Raw genomic sequence first — 20,720 nt, forward strand, 5'->3', positions numbered from 1 at the left:
AGCTCCAAATGCCATTTTTAGACAATATATTTTCCCCCGTACTAGGGCTGTTTTGTTGCCCTGAATGGGAATCTGACTCCACCATTTTGGTATTCCGCTACGTGGTGTATTTGGCCGAGCCGGTTCGACTTCTCCCGTTGAATGAGCTGTGCAAGAGGTAGCCAAGGTTTGCTCAGAGTTGTCATTTGATTAGCAGGAATATACAGAAATACCCAGAAGGTCTGTAATCATTGTGGGGTAAATGCAGAGATCCCGGTGGTTTCAGCCACTTCCCAGAGTCTACGATGAGGGCAGTTATGCACCCTGCAGTTTGTTGTAATCCAACCTTATCATGTAATATACATATATATATATATATAAACCATAATCAACTCCAGTCCCTTGTCGGAAATACACAAAAACACACACACACACACACACACACAACACACGTGTTCAAAAGTGCGGTATTATATTTCAATCAAACTAACTATGACTCCAGTCCTAAATTCACCAGGTGATGTGTTAAACAGAGACATTTACCATCAGCGTGGGAAGTTAAATACTTCTGCCCCAGTGAGGTTTTCTACCGGTCAGGTTGACACGAGAGACACAAGGGGAGACGGGCTATAAAAGGATGGGATTAAGATGGATGCTATTCCATGGCCTGAGCTCAATGTCTTCTTTTGTCTCACTTTCATCATTCAATATCTCTTTTCCCTATGTAACCCACTGAATATAGAGAAACAGCCCACCTCCTCATCAGGCATCAATCTTTTTATCCCTGCCACCACCATCATCATCATCATCATCATCATCATCATCATCATCATCATCAACCCTACAGTGTCAAACCAAAACTTAAGGCTTGACTGTTTACTAAGACTAATGCTGCTTCTAGCCTTTTCGGACATAGACACTATAAATATTGTTTATGACCCTTTACAAGTAATGTTGTTTCCAGTTATGTGTATCCGTATGATGCGTCATACTTGCTGTTCTTTTTCCTTTTTTTTTTTAATAAATGAAAAGAACGTTTTCAGATCCAACTCTGTGGTGAGTGGTGCTGCCCCGGTTGCCATGGCGTTACCTTGTTGATAACGGGGGTGCAGTAGTCCTGGGTCCAGCGGGAGGTCAAGGGGCACTCGTTGGCTCTCGTACAACGGTCGCCGCACCAGCCACATCCTGTCACCCCCGACGACAGCAGACAGGAAGTACAGGATGTCAGCTGACCACAGCCGGGACCGGTCAGAGGAACCTTTGTGATCTAATGGGTGGGTGGGAGGAGGGGGTTCATATTGCATTTAATAATATGACATTTTATATCAAATTAATATCAAACTTAAACGTTGAATGCATAGTTGAACATTGTGAGGCCATGTGCGTGTGAAGCGGACTAAGCAGCAACCTTGCTGCCTGTAGCCAGCAGCAGGGCTCCCCCGGGCCCCTCGGGGTCCAGCAGAACCATGGTGGTCACCGGCCTGGAGTCCAGACGGACGTTCACATGGGGGGACGCGGCCCTGGAGAAGAGAACCTGGCAGAGTGGGGGGGGGGGTCAGTACAACACCACAAGCTGACTCACCTTCAAGACTCAATACTAACACCAGATCTTCTATTATACGCAAAGAAGTCTTCCCAGAGTCCTCCGAAGGGCGTCTGCGTGCGGTACTATCCTGCGTTAGCTCAGTGTACAGTGGGGGTCATTGTGGGCGTTTGGATGGCTTCAACCTTCCTTTAAGGTGACCGACCAGGGCTCAACTGCTGCAGTACGGTAGAGACCCACACCGGGACACAAGGGCCCTTTGTCCTGTGGCTCGCCTGTACCTTGGTAGAGGACGATATCCACACGGGGCTGGCAAAATATTAATTTGGCGCTCGTATCGTTTAATCTTTTCAGAGGACACAGGGGTTGAACTGAGGACAGTTACTGATGAGATGCCTCTGTAATAAAGCTGTAGAAAGAGCTGCATCAACGCTAAAAAAATAAGCGGAACAACTCGATTTTCCTCCAAGCTGAAGCAGTACAACAGTGGCCCAGGGACAACGTTTTATAGCAAACAAAGGCCTGAGGGCTTCGACAGCAGCACTCTGACTATATTTGTGTGTGGATTATGTATATGTGGATGGCTGGCAAAAGAGAAGTTCACGGTTTTCTCCCAGGGAAGCTAATCAAAGTAAGGCATTCTGGGTCACTGTGATGGGGGGTTGGGGGGTCGACAAGTAGTTAGAGTTGTGTGTATGATGTGTGTGTGTGTGTGTTTGTCTGTATGGTTGTGTGTGTCTGAGAGAGAGAGAGAGAAGAGAGAAGAGAGAAGAGAGAGAGAGAGAGAGAGAGAGAGAGAGAGAGAGAGAGAGAGAGAGAGAGAGAGACATGTACTTTGACACTTCTTGAGGTGTTTAAAACATGAAGACCCCCTCATCCCTCATCCCTCTTCCACACACACACACACACACACACACACAATGCAGTTGTCACACCTGGTAGAACATTTATCCCTGGTGTTAGGATCTGGTTACGGCCCCGGGTTGTGATGAAGGAGAAGAGAGAGAGAACAAGCTTTCTAATAGCCTCCTGTGGTCTCTGAAGCCCATGTACAGTACTGTTTACATCACACCTGTTAACTACACTGCCCCACCACCACCATACCACACACACACACACACACACACTCATGATGTACACCAGCCTCAGCATTTTGTGGAAATTTGCTCTTTCTCTCTTTCACCTTTCTCCTGATGTCTAACAGCCAGGACCACTGGTAGAGAGAGACAGAGACAGAGACAGACAGACAGACAGACAGACAGACAGACAGACAGACAGACAGACAGACAGACAGACAGACAGACAGACAGACAGACAGACAGACAGACAGACAGACAGACAGACAGACAGAGAGAGAGAGACAGAGACAGAGACAGAGACAGAGACAGAGACAGACAGACAGACAGACAGACAGACAGACAGACAGACAGACAGAAAGACAGAGAGAACAGAGAGAGAGAGAGAGGAAGAGAGAGTTGCTATAAGAATAGGCCTCTCTCTGGAGCTAATAGCAGGCTGAATGACAGCTTATTGTATTAGCAGGGGGTTGTGGGGGGGGGTCTCGTATAAACACAGGGTCTGTGTTACTCCAACAGACTGGAGCTGTGGGAAGATCTCCCTCAGCTAGAGTCCGGCAGGACGCAGCACTGCGTTAACCTCTCTCTCTCTCTCTCTCTCTCTCTCTCTCTCTCTCTCTCTCTCTCTCTCTCTCTCTCTCTCTCTCTCTCTCTCTCTCTCTCTCTCTCTCTCTCTCTCTCTCTCTCTCTCTCTCTCTCTCTCTCCCCCTCTCTCTCTCCCCCTCCCTCCCCCTCTCCCTCTCCCCCTCTCTCCCTTTCTCTCCCCCTCTCCCTCTCCCTCTCTCTCCCCCTCTCCCTCTCCCTCTCTCTCCTATGTGTTCAGTATGGCAGGCGGCAGGAGACAATTGGACCAATGGCAACACTGGGTGCACAGAAATATTTGAGCTCCTGGCAGTTTTAGTTTCTCTGACGGGTCGTGTTCTGGTTAGGAGGTCATGTGATGTTGGAATAAGAACACACTGTCATGACCCACAGTTGAGCAAGCGGCGGTGTGGATTGTGGTTGTATCTAGCGGTCCTGTGTGTGGGTGAGCTTACATGTAGAGAAAACACCACAGGTGAACAGGATTTCCACAGAGCTATACCTACTTTAGCTCTGTGGGCTTTTTCACTAGTTCTACTTTTTGGTCGCTTATCAAGGCTTACCTTACTTTCTTCATTCCTTCATCTCTCTCTCTCTCTCTCTCTCTCTCTCTCTCTCTCTCTCCCTCTCTCCCTCCCTCTCTCCCTCTCTCCCTCCCTCCCTCCCTCCCTCTCTCCCTCCCTCCCTCTCTCTCTGGCAGCGGGCCCCAGCTGGTCTCCTTGCTCCCTCGCCCCTTCTCCCTCTTGGTTTTCCTGAGACAATGAGCGAACCACAAGAAAGGAAAGAGAAGGGGAGAGAAGGATGGAGGGAGGAGGGAGGGAGGGGGAGGGGGGAGGGGGGAGGAGGGAGGAGGGAGGAGGGAGGAGGGAGGACAACAGCTGCCTGGGGGCCCGGGCCGGGCGCTATAGCCTGCCGTGCCTGAGCGAGCGTGTCATCGAGGACCGTCCATTCACCATTAACGTGCCGTTGTGGTCGTAAGCCCCCTGTGCCCACCGGGCCCAACCCCCCCACCCCCCCAACCCCCACCCCTGGGTCACCCCCCCCTCCCTTGCAGCTGTCGGCCGTTTCTCCAACCACTGGTTTTCTGATTGTGTTTAAAAACAAGCAGGATCCTGCATGCCGCTCTCTGAGTGCACATCAGCCGTGCATCAGTCCCCGTCTGAGCAGTGCCTCACTCAGCAGCCGCCCTACAGCACGTATCAACTGAGGAACTATGTTTACACGGAGAGTGATTACCAACGTGTAGCGTGTAGCGACACTGCCCTGCGTTAGCACCGTCGCTAAGCTACGGCGTCCCGGAACATGATGTGCTATGTGTGTGTTAGCATGTAGCGCAAAGCTAGTCTCCGTTGTCTCTGCATTATGCAAGACATTGCGGCAGGAACATGTGCTAATCTTTAGGTGAGCAGGACATGGGACGTACAACAGCGCTAGACTGTGCAAGATGTTCGAACATGTTGTCTTTGAGAAAAAGACAGAACAAAAGGCCTATGAATATCATATAGGACATGTATTGGTATTTGAATGCCTGCTGTTATGCTTTCACGTTCCAGGCTGGGATGGTGCACCCTAAACCTCATCCAATCACTCAAAAGAAAAAGGCTTTCCACATGCATCCGTTTTTAACCTCGGGTTAAAAGCCTAACTTTGACCAAATGGACTCCAGTACAGATCTGCTCCTTCCAAACCAGCTCTGTTTGCCCAGATGTCAGGGAAGACATCACAAAGCTGGGCTTTAGCTGGCCCACCGGGCATGGGGGTCAAAGTTCAACGAGTGCACAAACAAGAATGCTTCTTCCTCCACGCACCCCACAGGGGGGTCACAGCCCTCCCATCCCCGACCCCCCTCCCCTGCCAGGGTCTACCTGTCACGACCCCTCCCTGCCATCTCCTGGGGCTTCAGAACCGCCGTTTCCCTGCTCTGCCTCAAAGGTCTGCTCTCATTTACATGAGACATGAGAAGGGGGGGGGGGGGTGTGGCGAGGGGCTCCTTCTTTGCCTAACCGCCTCTATGTCCAATGCAAATAGGGATGACTACCTGCCTCTCTTTCTTCTTCTTTTTTAAAGCCTCCTTACGCCAACACGCCCGTACAGAATGGTGTCAGCGGTTGCGGTTGGTCCGGCCGGGTTTACCTGGATGTGGCGGCCGTCCCCGGTGCCCAGGTAGGCCACGATGTGTCCGTGGACCATGGCCACCGAGATGGAGGTGACCAGGGTGTCGGTGAGGTCCTTCTGCCAGTACTCGAGGCGTTGGGCGTCCTGCACCACCTCCAGGCGGTACTCGCCCTCCTTGCCCTCGTTGAGACCCTCGTGGAGGCCGCAGTCGTCCGAAGAGGTCTAGGGGAACCACAAGAGCACGTCCTTTAATTCCCTCAACATGATATATGCATGAATATAGTACGGTTAGGACGAGAGCAGGAATAGATCTACCACAGTAGGAGATGGCCATATTGATGACCATATTTGGGTTCTTCCACTGTACGATGTACGCATGCAAAAGGTCTGCTGGTGTTTTTATTGCAGTGAGAGGCAGTAGAGACGAGGTGCGTTACAGTTTAGGTCGTAGCTCTGAACCCTTTGCACTCGTCCTGATCGAGCTGGTCCCGTGGAGATGTCAAAAATAAGAAAGTGACGCGTGGCTCTCAAAAAGTGGGCAAAGACACAAAGGGGAAAAAACAAGGAACTGTAAAATCATCAAATCGTCATCAAAGAAACCGACGACCTCATAGCTGCATGTCACCGAGGGGGGGGGGGGGGCACTCGCTGAAACCACAGCTAGTATAGCACTGTGTCAGAGCAGGGCCTGCCTCCATGTCTGGGCCCCGTGTGTGTGTGTGTGTGTCTTTCATCGGGCTGAGCTCGTTGCGGGGCCAACGGTCGCCCCTCTGAGCTGTACTCGGCCGTGGAGACGCAGCGGACAGATCCTCTCTCTCTCTCTCTCTCTCTCTCTCTCTCTCTCTCTCTCTCTCTCTCTCTCTCTCTCTCTCTCTCTCTCTCTCTCTCATACAGTCCTCATACAGGGGACTCGCCAGCCAGGGGCCGATCTGGACACAGACGTTTTCCCCTTATCAGTCGCCCCCCCCCAGCCCCGTCGCCCCCCTCCCTCCCTCCCTCCCTCTCATCCTCTTGTTTTGGCAGGGTGCCCTGGCTCCAGCCCCCCCCCCCCCCCCCCCCCCCCCCCCCCCGCCCGCTCTGCCCCTCCCCCGCCCTTCACTAGCCGTCCCGTACACGGTGACCTTGTTATGTTATACCTGCTATCCCATTCTATATATTTTCCTCCTTTAGCGTACAGATTGACCCCGACAGGGAGACCCCTGCTGTGAGCTCGGCCGTATCACTACCTACCACTACCGTGACATCTAATCTGTGTACCAGGGGCAGATGCAGCGGTTTACACTCTAAGTCCTGCTGTACTGTACACTCAGGAGGCGCCCCCCCCCTCCTGATCCATTGCTGTGCCGCTCTCTGTGTGTTTAGTCACGGCCGAGCGACAACGCTGCCTCGGGTTCGTTAATTATTGACGGGCCGGACTTTTGGTGGCACTTGGAGGTCCTTGACCCCGGTCACATGACCGGCCCCTCCACTCTTACTTACACAGTGTTAGTTACCCATGACCTCTCGCTCTCCCCCTGGGGTCACAGGGGGGGCTGGGGGGGGGGGGGCTTTGCACAGGCTGGGGGAAACCATTACATGCCCCTTTGGTTACCTTGCTGTCAGAGAAAGGCTCAGCTCTGCCTGCCGCCGTGGCCTCGGAGCAACGCAGAGAATATAACCCCTAACCATGACAGCCAATGACAACGCAGAGAATATAACCCCTAACCCTGACAGCCAATGACAACGCAGAGAATATAACCCCTAACCCTGAGAGCCAATGAGAACACAGAGAATATAACCCCTAACCCTGACAGCCAATGACAACGCAGAGAATATAACCCCTAACCCTGACAGCCAATGAGAAACAGAGAATATAACCCTTAACCCTGACAGCCAATGAGAAACACAGAGAATATAGCCCCTAATCCTGACAGCCAATGAGAAACACTGAAAGCACTCACTGAAGTGTCCATCAGCCTCATCAGGCCTTTGCCATTGAGCTGCACAAGAAGACTTAATGGTGAACCTGGTAGGTAATAGTGTGAACTAGAGTAATTGGTGGCTCAAAGGAAGCATGTAATGACAGCCATTAGCCTGATGCCCCCATGGAGCTACGATGCCCTGTAGGGCTCACAGGCACACGGATGTGTTTTGGGTTTAGCACGCAGACCTACGGACCGATGCTTTGAAGAGTAGAACAATGGGCAGGGGAATACATCTAATGAGAGGGTATTCTGGGGGCCCGTCATGCAGGGGCTGGGGTGACGCCGTGGGGGGAGGAGGGGGGTAGTGGTGTCGACCGGGGCCCAAACAAAGGTCATGACATTTACAGCAGAACAATGCAAGCCAGTAGACTTCCGCTGGGCCGCGGTGCTACCGTCACCCTGCTGTGGCAGAGCTACGCTGTGTTTGATGTGCTCCGTTGATCGCTCCTAGGTTTACGATGGACTACATGCATGGAGGGGAACGCGTTACAGCGCTCTCCCTGAGTGAACAGAAGCTACAGCACAGACAAAGACAAACATGTCAGGTGGAGACGGCTACAACCGCGATGATGGACGAGGAGAGGAGTGACGGGGAGGAGAAAGGAACCGTCTCTCCCTCTATTTAGAATACTTGACAGACAGGCCCTTTGATGTGTGGGGTGTGTGTGTGTATGTGTGTGTCTAAGTGTGTGTGTAAGCACGTGTGGAATCGTGTTTGTGCACATTAAATCTCGTCCATGCCGAGCTTCTTCTTTTGCCTAACGTATTCAGGCCAGAGGATGATATATCAAACTCTTCTGTCAGCATGTTGAGGAGAAAAAACAGCCAGCACATGTGAGACCCTGGGAAAGGCCCCCGAGCCCAGGGCCCCTCTCCAGACCCAGGGAGATAGAGCCATCATGGCCCTGGGCTCCACACAGATTACACCGTTCCACCATGCTGCTCCAAAAACACCCCGGTGGTGTGTGTGTTTACGAGTTTGTGCACACATGCTTTTGTGTGTGTGTGTGTGTGTGTGTGTGTGGTTATGTATTTTCAAAGCAAACAAACGTGCCTCATAAAGGTGTTTGTGTGTTTGAGAGAGAGAGAGAGAGAGAGAGAGAGAGAGAGAGAGAGAGAGAGAGAGATCAGAGTAATGGGAGGGAAAGAGTGATGGGAGGGAAAGATAGAAGGAGAGAGAGGAGAGGGCGGGAGAGGGAGAGGGAGAGGGGAGAGGGGAGAGGGGGAGGGAGAGGGGAGAGGGGGAGAGCCGTCCCCTGCCTGTGTGAAGGTATAGAGGAGATCAAGGCGGGGAAAACTGGCGGCTGGACAGCTGTTTTTTCAGGCCTTGTTTGAAGCTCTGCCGCTATTATGCTTGGCTTCGCCGTGGGCTCAGAGACAAAATGGACAGACGGACGCTTCCAGAACACGCAGTCCGGCCTCCTCCCGGGACAGAGCTGGTCTGGGTTTCGACGTGGCGGTCAGAAAATACGCAGAACTGCCAATGCCACAAAACCCCTCCCAAAAGCACCGCTTTCTGTGTGACCTCAATGGCACGGAACGACATCAAGAGTGAGCGATGGCCGTTCTTCAACACAATCGTGTTGTTCTGCCGTATAAACCCGGCGCCGAGGGGTCGATATGCGAGATGTTACACACCTTTGCCCCCCCACACACACTTAAAGCAGCCCCAGCTCATTGTCCCGAACACACAACGGACCAGTGCTAGGGTTTCAGTGCTGAGCCACGCAGCGTCACAAGGCTGCGTGGCCCCCGGCAGAACACAGGTCAAGAGCGAGAGGGAGTGAAAGCAGATCTGCGTGGCGCTAGCGCTGGGGCTCACTATAATAGTCACTCTACGCTGCTCAGTCTGACCTGCAGGGCTCCCCACTGCAACGGCTATTAAAGGGAAACCAAAGACGACGTGTTAAACACAATGGCTCCGCCGCCTCTCATTGGCTGAGGTCGTTTTTGGTGCCGTCCCGTTTTCTGGTTATTTTTTGAAAACATTTATTCTGTTTAAAGATGAAAGATTCTGACACTATTAGTGGATGTGGTGTGGAACCATTCGAACCATAACCGTATAACCGTATAAATGATAAATGTAAAACACAGGAGCTCTGGGCTTTTCTAAATGGAGCAGAATGAGATGGGGAGTGAGGCTCGAACACAACATATCCACAACAATAGCAGAACCTGCTGAACGAGACGGAGAGGGGAGATATTTCCATACGTGAGGGGGAAATAATTCAAACACATGCATGATATTTGCCTGCATTACTGCAGCCCCTTTTCAACCGGTTTTAACTTTTTCAACAGATGTCAACAGATGCAAATCAGTACAGCCATTCTTTGCATTGAAGCAAGTCCACAAAGTAATGTTCATGTTTTGTATTATGTCCTATTGCCAGCTTTTATTCAAAACTAATATTTCTTAGATACATGAAATGAATAAGCAGGAATGGGTTAGGATAGGTTAGCCCTAAACCTTCAGGGAAGCGTCAGGGTGGGGGTGGGGGTTCGAACCCAGAGCCTCACAAACTATCCAACACCTGTAAGCATGAGAGCATCCTGCCATCAGAGCAGCACAAAGCACCACCTCAGATACCCCAGGGCTGGCTCTGGGGTTCTACTGCCCTGAAGGCGAAGAGGCAGCCGGGCAGAGAGCAGACGAGGGCTCTGCAGGCACCAGCCTGCATCAGCTGGCTCTCGCACTAGAATAACAGCCCTTTGACCCCGGGGCCCGGGGCAACTGTAGGGCTCGGACAGCCCCCAGGCTGGCCTGTCGTCGGGGTGTGTGGAAATGCACGTTTTACCGAAAGCTCAATTCACAGGCATGCAGAATGGCGCATATGGCTATGTTTGTGGAAACGAGTGTGTGAGTATGTGGACATTTGTGGAAGTTTGTGGTTGTGTGTGTGTGTGTGTGTGTGTGTGTGTGTGTGTGTGTGTGTGTGTGTGTGTGTGTGTGTGTGTGTGTGTGTGTGTGTGATAGTATGGGGGTAGGCTTTACTCCACATGGACTCAAACACAGGCAATGTTGCAACATGACTCCCAGCGATAATGACCGTATCGTGTGTGACTGTGTGTGTATGTGTGACTGTGTGTGTACGTGTGAATGTGTGTGTCTCAGTGTGTGTGTGTGCGTGTGTGTATGCGTGTCTGTGTGTGTGAGTGTATGCGTGATTTTTCGTGCCCACATGCAAATATGCTGGTAACACTCATTGTTCGCTCTTTTCATTGTTAATGTTCTGTGTAAGTTCATCTGCATGCCCATGCAGTTGTTTCCTTGATGTGCGGATAACTGTGCATCCGCGTGTCTGCTCAGCTTCTCTCCAGAGTATTGAGGTCACAGACACCCTAGTCTCTTCTTGACTATGTACAGCTATTCATTTAAAATGTGTTTTTTGGTCATCGTACATTTTTGTTTAGCATTTTTTTGTTTGAGTTATTAATCAAGAATGATGGATTTCTATGTTATCTTATTCACTTTATTTAACATATAATTGTCATTATACATACCAGTCTGAGATTAATGCACTAAATAACGTTTGTTGAATCTATATACAATTGAATTCTGATGTATTTCACTGTGTAAAAAAAATACACTTTTACATATATCCAAGATCTGTAGAAAAACTCATACTCTTTCATAGAAAGAGCAAAAGCGAATGACAGAGACAGAGAGCCATGGAAAGAGAGACTGGAAGCTTCTAGAACACAGGAGGCGCGAGAGCGGGTCTCTAGAACACCTGTTCTAAAGACCCGTTCTCGCGCCTCCTGTGTTTCACTAGGCTCCATCGAATGCTCTTTCTCCAGCACTCAAACTTCGCACAATTTAGTTCTAAAATGCTCAATGCCTTACACACCTCCTCTGAGCGCACACACAAACACACAGCTGTCAGTGTTGTTAATCTTCATATTTGTCTCTCTCTGTGTGTGTGTGTGTGTGTGTGTGTGTGTGTGTGTGTGTGTGTGTGTGTGTGTGTGGTTGCCGGGGCTGTATGGGACCACAAATCATTTGAACTTCATGAAGCGCCGCGTCTGAACCATGAGGCTGGCTGCGCCTCATTCCAGAGACGCAAAACATCATCAGAGTCTCTGGTGACGAGCCGTCCATCATCCCTGACCGTCGTAGCTCCCCTCTTCTCGCGTAGATCAACAACAGCGTCTCAGCGGCCACTTCTGGAGAGCGGGCCAGGCGATAAACACACTGAGACGTACTTTGGGGCGCTAATCACTGAACCCTCTTTTATATTTTTCTCTCTGTCCCTCGCCGGCCCACCAACGACACCGCTCACACCGGCGTTGAACGGCTCTGGCGTACGGTAGCAGCAATCCAGGATCAGAGAACAGCTCAACGTCTCTCCCCGGGACACTAGCTACAGCAGCATCAGACGCTGACATATAGTGCCATTCATCTGGAACACATTGCCAAACAATTCCCCAACATGGCATTTATTGTGCTCCACACGAACACTGTCTCCTCATCCCTCAGGCCATATAGGGTTGCATGCTGCGATCACAGGCGAACCCGGGAGTGCTTTTCATAAGCACTCATATGTGCCACGTGAAAAACATTACACAAGGCTATGCATGGGAAATGAATATCAAGGTGCAGGTATTGCATGTTGCGGTTTGCCTCCAGTCGTTGCTTCATTCCCAGACTCTTGGGAAAGCACATTCTCTGTAATGTTTTGTTCTTTTCATGGGTTGCCTGTTTTGATGCAAATTCAACTTGTTTCATACGTCTCATTACATACGAAGAGATATCAAATAAATACATCATTATTATATCTTAGTTTTAGTTTGATCATGAATAAAGATATATTTCTCAGTAGTTTACACTCCAAGGCGAGGTTTCCATGGAGGCAGCAACCAGCTAAGCGCATGCCTTTAATTAGTGCGAGACACCCGCCCGTGTAAACGAAGAATTATTGCTTGGTAGGCGATGTGGAGTTGGCGGCGCTGTTCATCACTTACTCCCATGCCTTCATTAGCTTACTCCCTCAGCCGAGTCCCAGGCCTTCATTAGCCTCTCGTATTGATTGGTGCAGCCACTATGTTGGGGTACTCGGGGGTTCCGGCTGTTACACCACTGTGCCCCCTTCAGTGAAAGACTCCAAACTAATTGGCTTCTAAAGCTAAGGAAGGCACTCTCAGAAATATTCCCAGCTGTCAAAGACCGTGAAATCGTGAAAAACAATCCACACGATTCAAAAGTTATGCAGCATAAAAAAACAATAGAATGGGAAAAAAAAACCTGTTGTCCAGATTCCTGCTTCCTAGGAATCTGGAATAATCAAATCCATCGGCGGGAGACAAACTCAGGGCCTATCCCTCATTTTGAGGCACAGACATGAAGACTGCAGTCTGCGGGCCTCTCCGGGGACATGTTTATCTATGACAGTTTATCTGAGTGTATTATGAATTTCTCTCTGAATGTCTCCCTCCATTTCTCCCGCTGTATCGGTCCCTCTTCATCTTTATGTCTGCTGTCCGTTCTCTTTGCTATCTCCCTCGACCCCACCCCCTTCACACACTCATTTTCTGGCTCTCATATATTTTGATTCGGTGCAGGAAGACAGATTAAAGGTTTCGCTCTCACATATGGGATGATGTGTGTGTGTGTGTGTGTGTGTACGTTTGTGTGTGTGTGTCTGTCAGCATGCAATGGTGTGCGGGAAGCGTGTGTGTGTCTCTGTGTGCGTGTTTGTGTGACTTTTGCATGCATGCAATGGTGTGTGTGTCTGTATCTCCAACCCGATCCCAATAACCTGGCTCTGTCAACAGCCCAGTGTTTGGGTGCCTGGAGGCAGACGATTACCAGGCAGACAACAACAGGGCCCGCAGCCCGTCTCCTTTCTCCGACTCTTTCTCGCTCCCTGATCAGATGAGATGGGATCTAGCAGGCACGGCTCTACACGCTACGCTTCAATACCGATAGCGGATCAGCACCGGGCAGAGGGAAATGAAACAAACCCCGGCCCGGGGAGAGAGATGGACGCCGGAGCAAAAGGGCAGAGCGGAGGACGGGAGCAAGGCGGGACGGACGGTTCCCAGAGGACTCGGTCGTGTTAATTGCCGGGCTGCATTCCATGGCGTATGCACCTTGTGTGCCAAGTGTCTCGAAGAAGAAGCTAATGCAATACGGTGGGAGTTATGCTTGGGAATGCAGCCGCAGCTCAAGAGTGCAGCAAAAATAAACATCCCAGAAACCTCATCAAAGAGTTGCTGAATGCAGCGCTTTATGAAAACCGATGTTAAGAAAATAGACTCATAAACCGTTTAAATGCATTTCGAGCACACTTGCAGCGCGGCAGCCATTTTTCCCATTGGTGTCCCAGGGCTGCACTGGTTGTTAAGAAGCTGGAAGATTGTTCTGGATTTTGTAAAGCAACATGGCCCCTTGTGCAACACACACACACACACACACACACACACACACACACACACACACACACACACACACACACACACACACACACACACACACACACACACACACACACACACACACACACACACACACACACACCCTGACGCCAGCACACAGCCAGCAGCTATGAGTTTCTGATGTGTTCTGACACAAAGACAAGGGATGTTGTCTTCCTTTATGCTGAACATTAAACAGGCTGGAACGTGTGCAATGCCCTCTCAGAGTGTGCAGGAATGAAACCCAATCCCATCCCATCCATAAAAACTTAATGGCCCAAAATGGATCAACATGACACAAACTAATTTTGCCATCCAACGAAACCCTAACGCCCCCAGGATGTTGTGATGGAATGCTCCTTCCTAATTCTCCCTGTGATGATCAGCAGCGGCCCTCCATCAGGCGTGGAGGCACCACTGTGATGATCAGCAGCGGCCCTCCATCAGGCGTGGAGGCACCACTGTGATGGTCAGCAGTGGCCCTCCATCAGGCGTGGAGGCACCACTGTGATGGTCAGCAGCGGCCCTCCATCAGGCGTGGAGGCACCACTGTGATGGTCAGCAGCGGCCCTCCATCAGGCGTGGAGGCACCACTGTGATGATCAGCAGTGGCCCTCCATCAGGCGTGGAGGCACCACTGTGATGGTCAGCAGCGGCCCTCCATCAGGCGTGGAGGCACCACTGTGATGATCAGCAGTGGCCCTCCATCAGGCGTGGAGGCACCACTGTGATGATCAGCAGCGGCCCTCCATCAGGCGTGGAGGCGCCATCTCCCCACAGCAGCTGAGCCCCTTCAGGTATAAGCTTGTCTGTCTCTCCGGCATTATGACTCAAAGCGGGGAGGTGATCAAAGCCTGCAGAGACCATCCCTCTGAAACGCTGGGCACTGCTGAGCCCAGCCCACCACAACACCCTCAACACCCCAGACCCCTCAGCCAAAGACCACAACACCTAAAGACCCACCACCCCAACACCCCAGACCCCTCAGCCAAAGACCACAACACCTAAAGACCCACCACCCCAACACCCAAAGACCCCACAGCCAAAGACCCACCACCCCAACACCCCAGACCCCTCAGCCAAAGACCACAACACCTAAAGACCCAACACCCAAAGACCCAACACCCCAACACCCAAAGACCCAACACCCCAACACCCAAAGACCCCACAGCCAAAGACCACAACACCTAAAGACCCACCACCCCAACACCCACGACCCCTAAGCCAAAGACCCCACAGCCAAAGACCCCACCAGCCAAAGACCCCACCAGCCAAAGACCCCACAGCCAAAGACCACAACACCTAAAGACCCAACACCCCAACACCCAACACCCCAACACCCAAAGACCCAACACCCCAACACCCAAAGACCCCACAGCCAAAGACCACAACACCTAAAGACCCACCACCCCAACACCCAAAGACCCCACAGCCAAAGACCCACCACCCCAACACCCAAAGACCCAACACCCCAACACCCAAAGACCCACCACCCCACAGCCAAAGACCCAACACCCCAACACCCAAAGACCCACCACCCCAACACCCAAAGACCCCACCAGCCAAAGACCCCACAGCCAAAGACCCACCACCCCAACACCCAAAGACCCACCACCCCAACACCCAAAGACCCCACCAGCCAAAGACCCCACAGCCAAAGACCCACCACCCCAACACCCAAAGACCCCACCAGCCAAAGACCCCACAGCCAAAGACCCACCACCCCAACACCCAAAGACCCAACACCCCACCACCCAAAGACCCAACACCCCACCAGCCAAAGACCCACCACCCCAACACCCAAAGACCCACCACCCCAACACCCAAAGACCCACCACCCAAAGACCCACCACCCCAACACCCAAAGACCCACCACCCCAACACCCAAAGACCCCACAGCCAAAGACCCACCACCCCAACACCCAAAGACCCAACACCCCACCACCCAAAGACCCAACACCCCACCAGCCAAAGACCCACCACCCCAACACCCAAAGACCCAACACCCCACCACCCAAAGACCCAACACCCCACCAGCCAAAGACCCAACACCCCAACACCCAAAGACCCCACCAGCCAAAGACCCACCACCCCAACACCCAAAGACCCAACACCCCACCACCCAAAGACCCAACACCCCACCAGCCAAAGACCCAACACCCCAACACCCAAAGACCCCACCAGCCCAGCCCCCAGCACCCTGGTTTGTGGCCGTTGTCTCAGAGTGGGGGGGCATCGTGGGGTGGGCTGGGGGGGGGGGGTGGGTAGAGTTGTGGGGGCGGTGGGGTGGGGAGGGCCTAGGTGGTCGTGGGGGTCGTGTTCGTCTTTATTTCCCTTTGATGCTTGTTGACCACATTCAGGCTCAATCCCCTCGCCCCATTGTGGGGGGATTACTGAGTCAATGGAATCAGGGACCCCAACCCCCAGTCTGGGGAGCCCTTTGCCTGTGGAATGGTGTCCCCCTACTTATGTGATCCTGTAGTGAGGGTGTTGGAGAACGAGTCTGCTGCTAAAGGAAACTCAATAACCACTGGAATAAAAGAGATGGAACATTTCTTGGTACAAAAAGGGAAGTCCTGTCTGGTTTTGATGACTAAATCCCATAATCTCATCTCACCAGCCAGCATTGTGCTAGAGAGCGGTTTAAACTGCATACAACACCCAACTTTAGAAGGCTGCTAACACAGATTTGACGTTGATGTTCTGCAACAGTATCCATCATCAGACAACACCCACCCACTGGTTTGTTAAGGCGCACCTACGTTGTTCTATCTATCAAAGCTGGAATCCATATAAGATGAGTCTGTGTGTGCTAGTATAGCTGAAGGATATGAGATTCATATCCTTCAGCTATACTAGCAGGGTCAATAAAGAAGAATGTCATCTCTAAAACCCTTTATAGCATGTGGGCCTTATGTGTATTTATCCAGCATTGCCTTAATAATCAAAAATGCAGCGAGCATGTAATGAGTGATCTCTGTTGCCTGAAGACTATTTTCTTTCCCTGGTGAACTGTCGCCCCACCTGCTTTAGGGCTGTTTGCCTAATCTACTGGATTCGTTTTTATTACATTACATATGACAGTGAATTTGCCTTGAGAGCAAAACTTGCTTGACAGGTCATTTAAAGGGAGAACATATCCTAATGCGAGCGCCTAATCCAAAGTCATTAATTGTCTCACGAACATTGCCGCAGTTTATTTGAACCGACTCCGTTCCAAATGAGCAGGCAGAGGTCCAGGGCCAACAGGGAGGGAGCTAGGCTGCCACTGGTACCACAGGTAGGGCCAACAGGGAGGGAGCTAGGCTGCCACTGGTACCACAGGTAGGGCCAACAGGGAGGGAGCTAGGCTGCCACTGGTACCACAGGTAGGGCCAACAGGGAGGGAGCTAGGCTGCCACTGGTACCACAGGTCGGGCCAACAGGGAGGGAGCTAGGCTGCCACTGGTACCACAGGTAGGGCCAACAGGGAGGGAGCTAGGCTGCCACTGGTACCACAGGTAGGGCCAACAGGGATGGGAGCTAGGCTGCCACTGGTACCACAGGTGGGGCCAACAGGGAGGGAGCTAGGCTGCCACTGGTACCACAGGTAGGGCCAACAGGGAGGGAGCTAGGCTGCCACTGGTACCACAGGTGTATGGGGGGGTATGGAGAAGAGGCACGTCCACAGGGGCAGGTGGGAGGGGGGGGGGGGGGGGGGCTCTTCAACTAGAAGAGCCGTTTGAGCAGAGGATGAGGAACTCTTTCATCATGCGGTGAAATAGAGGAGTGGCGAGGGCACGACATGGTCGTGATGTAGAGTCATGACTCATGATGCTCATCAGACCAAGACAGATTCATATGTAACCAAACAACATACATAGCCCGGGGCTGCTTTGGCGGGGTTGGCCAGTGTCTCTGTGGGTAGGAAGACGAAGCGTTTAGGAAATGTCTTCAGAGACAAGCTTTCACAAAGGTGAAAGCTTCCATTACTGTGAGTGGACGGTTGAATTATAGTTGCATTGTTTCCCAGAGTTTGGAAACTCAACTGAATGGAGCGTTTCATGGACGCAAAAAGCTTGTAACATCAAAGCTTGTAGGGTTTCAAGTTTCCAACCTTAAGTTTCACTAAATGATGTTTTTTGCAACCGAATATGATAGAATAATCATTTTTGAAATGTTAAGAATCTGTACCAATATCTTTTTTGTAAGAGTGCATTCCAGGTAAAGTATCTCGTCTGTTACCGTAAGAAGCAGTCAAAGCCAAGCATCCAAAACAAGCACCAGGGTGTTATGTGTGGAACACACTCGTGAAGCTGTTTATGAGCTGCACTGCCTTCGGCCCGGTCTGCACGGTTAACAGCCTGCTGGGCTCCACGCAGAACCACATCCCTAAACAGGGTTCAGGGCCCCTTCAAAGTGTACAAATATAACCATAAAGATGACCAGCCGCCACTCCCAGGGCCCCCACCCCCCCCTCGTTGTTCCTTATGGTTCGTGGAGGTTATTTCCCACACTGGTAGTTGGAAGACAGCTTGCAAGCGGAGACAGCCATGGTATTAACGACTCCATCTTTATCTAGAGAGCCTGATAAGACGTGCACACAGAAGGCTGCAGGATTTGACTAACAGACACACATGCTGTGTTTTTTTACCAACCAGAACTTCTATCCCTCTCGCAAATGATTAACTCTTTAAGAGCTAAAATAAACACTTGCCTTGGCCGAATGTGAAAACACGTAGGGCTGGAATTGTGTTGGAATTGCTGGCAGATGTGCACAGAACAGAGGGTGAAGGTTCATAGTGTGTTCTTTTGTTTATTAAAAGATGTTGTTGTCGGGGGGATGAAAACAAAACCAAATCACAAGCGCTTGTCTGACAGCTAACAATTAGTCTTATATGAATTTACATGAATAATTGACACCAGCCTCAATGATTCGGTGTACAGGGCTATGTGAGTTAGTGAGTGAGTGAGTGAGTGAGTGAGTGAGTGAGTGAGTGAGTGAGTGAGTGAGTGAGTGAGTGAGTGAGTGAGTGAGTGAGTGAGTCCCTGGTGGTTGTGTTTCTAATTATCAACAATAAGCAACAAATAACATTACAACTACTACACTGTGTGTGTGTGTGTGTGTGTGTGTGTGTGTGTGTGTGTGTGTGTGTGTGTGTGTGTGTGTGTGTGTGTGTGTGTGTGTGTGTGTGTGTGTGTGTGTGTGTGTGTGTGTGTGTGTGTGTGTGTGTGTATACGGGCATGTGTGCTTGTTGCTGCATGTGCCTACTAGGCGTACCATTTGGTTGTCGTATTGTAAGTGCGTAGGTACCAGTGAAAAACATAACAGATCCTAATCTACCCATTGCCGTAACTCTCCATTTCTCTGCCCCTTTCTTTTGTCCTCCCTGTTCACCCATACCGCTCCTTCCCTCTCCTACACACACACACACACACACACACACACACACACACACACACACACACACACACACACACACACACACACACACACACACACACACACACACACACACACACACACACACACACACAGTGGAACTGTTATCGAGGCAAGACGTACCAGTATCTTTGTGTGTGTGGATTTTTCCATGATTAATTTCCTATCAGAAAGCTGCTGGGCTGATGAGTGAGGAGGGCAGGACAGGACAGGCACCTGGAGAACATGAACTGTGGAGGTGGCAGCGGAGCACTGGGCTCTGCCTGGATGATGGAGGCCCGTGAGCGAGCCCAGGCTTGTGGGATACCAGCACTGCTGCTCCCCTTCAGCGGGAGCCCACCCAGGGAACAACCACAGAGGCCTCCGTCTCCTCCTCACACGCTTCCTTTATGTGTTCATCTTAAGCTGAGGGGAAACCAGGGGACAAGGTCACCCTCCTCCCATTCAACCGCTCACTATCGCCTCCGAGGTCAAGAACCCACGGCCAATACGTTGCTGCCATCACCCAGCGCTGCCCTGGTCCCGATGCACACACACACACACACACACACACACACACACACACACACACACACACACACACACACACACACACACACACACACACACACACACACACACACACACACACACACACACACACACACACACACACACACACACACACCAACAGGTGTCAGTCATGCAAGGCTAAACCAGCTCTCAGGGATGGTGGGGCGAGGGGGCGAGGGGGCGAGGGGGCGAGGGCGTGCTGCTCAACAGCAGCTCCGCCCTCCTGCTCCTGCTCCGACCTGGAGGGCGCGCGATGGAGACGCTATGAGGTGGAGTCACGGTGAGGAAAGTGGTTTCTTGGTGGGCGGATCTGATGGTCGGAGGGCGATTGCAAATTCCTCTCCTGCCAGAACAGGGATGTGGGTGGGGGGGGAATTAGGCTGAATTAATGCCCAGCTTAGTGACAGTATTCACAGGTTGTGGCATGTTAAGCCAGAGCGTGACAACCACAGCGCGGCCAACGGGATCGGCAGCGGTACGCTTCAGCTTTGTTTACCGGCCCGGTCGACCAATAGGATCGCTGCTACTGGTGACCGCTCAAGTGATCTTTAGTAATCACTGTTCAGCCAATGTCTTAAAAGCCTTGATTTATTTTTTTTTAAACGGCACTATGAGGGATGTATAACTGGCTCACTAACGGAGTCAGGGAGCACTGCATGAATTAGAGTAACTCAAATAAACAAATGAGACAGCTCAATTGAAACAGACTATTCAATGTCCATTTTTGCATGCTTCCCAGTGGTATGATCCACTCAGTAATACATTTGCAGTGTACAATAAAGAGAGGAAGCTAGGCTAATGGGATAGCCTCAGGGCTATCTCCAGGATAGATGCCCTGAGGGAGATGCATCAGTCTGACTGATTTGGCCTGACCTGAAAACCCAAAGGCATAGACAAAGAGGCTTTAACATCTATCAAACATAGAATAATAGAAATGTGTTGATGAACACAAATCACATGCAGTGGTTGGTTCCCTTGGGGGTAATTCAGTTTCCCTGCTGGCTGGTCATTGCACTGAACACACGCTTACGTTTGTTGTGTCTTCATGGGTTCATCCTCCAGCAGGTTGGATT

The 20,720-nt window shown here is 51.2% G+C and overlaps 1 protein-coding gene across 1 annotated transcript in view; it reads right to left on the reverse strand.

Annotated features, from left to right (window-relative positions):
• met (MET proto-oncogene, receptor tyrosine kinase) overlaps positions 1–20,720 on the reverse strand; it is a 39,924-nt gene that overhangs the window by 12,105 nt on the left and 7,099 nt on the right. The window contains exons 3-5 of the mRNA XM_056598681.1: positions 5,314–5,517; positions 1,388–1,513; positions 1,021–1,246 (exon numbers count right to left, since the gene is read on the reverse strand). Coding sequence (XP_056454656.1) covers positions 1,021–1,246; positions 1,388–1,513; positions 5,314–5,517 — 556 coding nt within the window. The remainder of the gene's footprint in view (positions 1–1,020; positions 1,247–1,387; positions 1,514–5,313; positions 5,518–20,720) is intronic.

The sequence above is a fragment of the Gadus chalcogrammus genome, chromosome 9 (genome assembly GCF_026213295.1).
Source record: "Gadus chalcogrammus isolate NIFS_2021 chromosome 9, NIFS_Gcha_1.0, whole genome shotgun sequence".
Lineage (NCBI taxonomy): Eukaryota > Metazoa > Chordata > Actinopteri > Gadiformes > Gadidae > Gadus > Gadus chalcogrammus.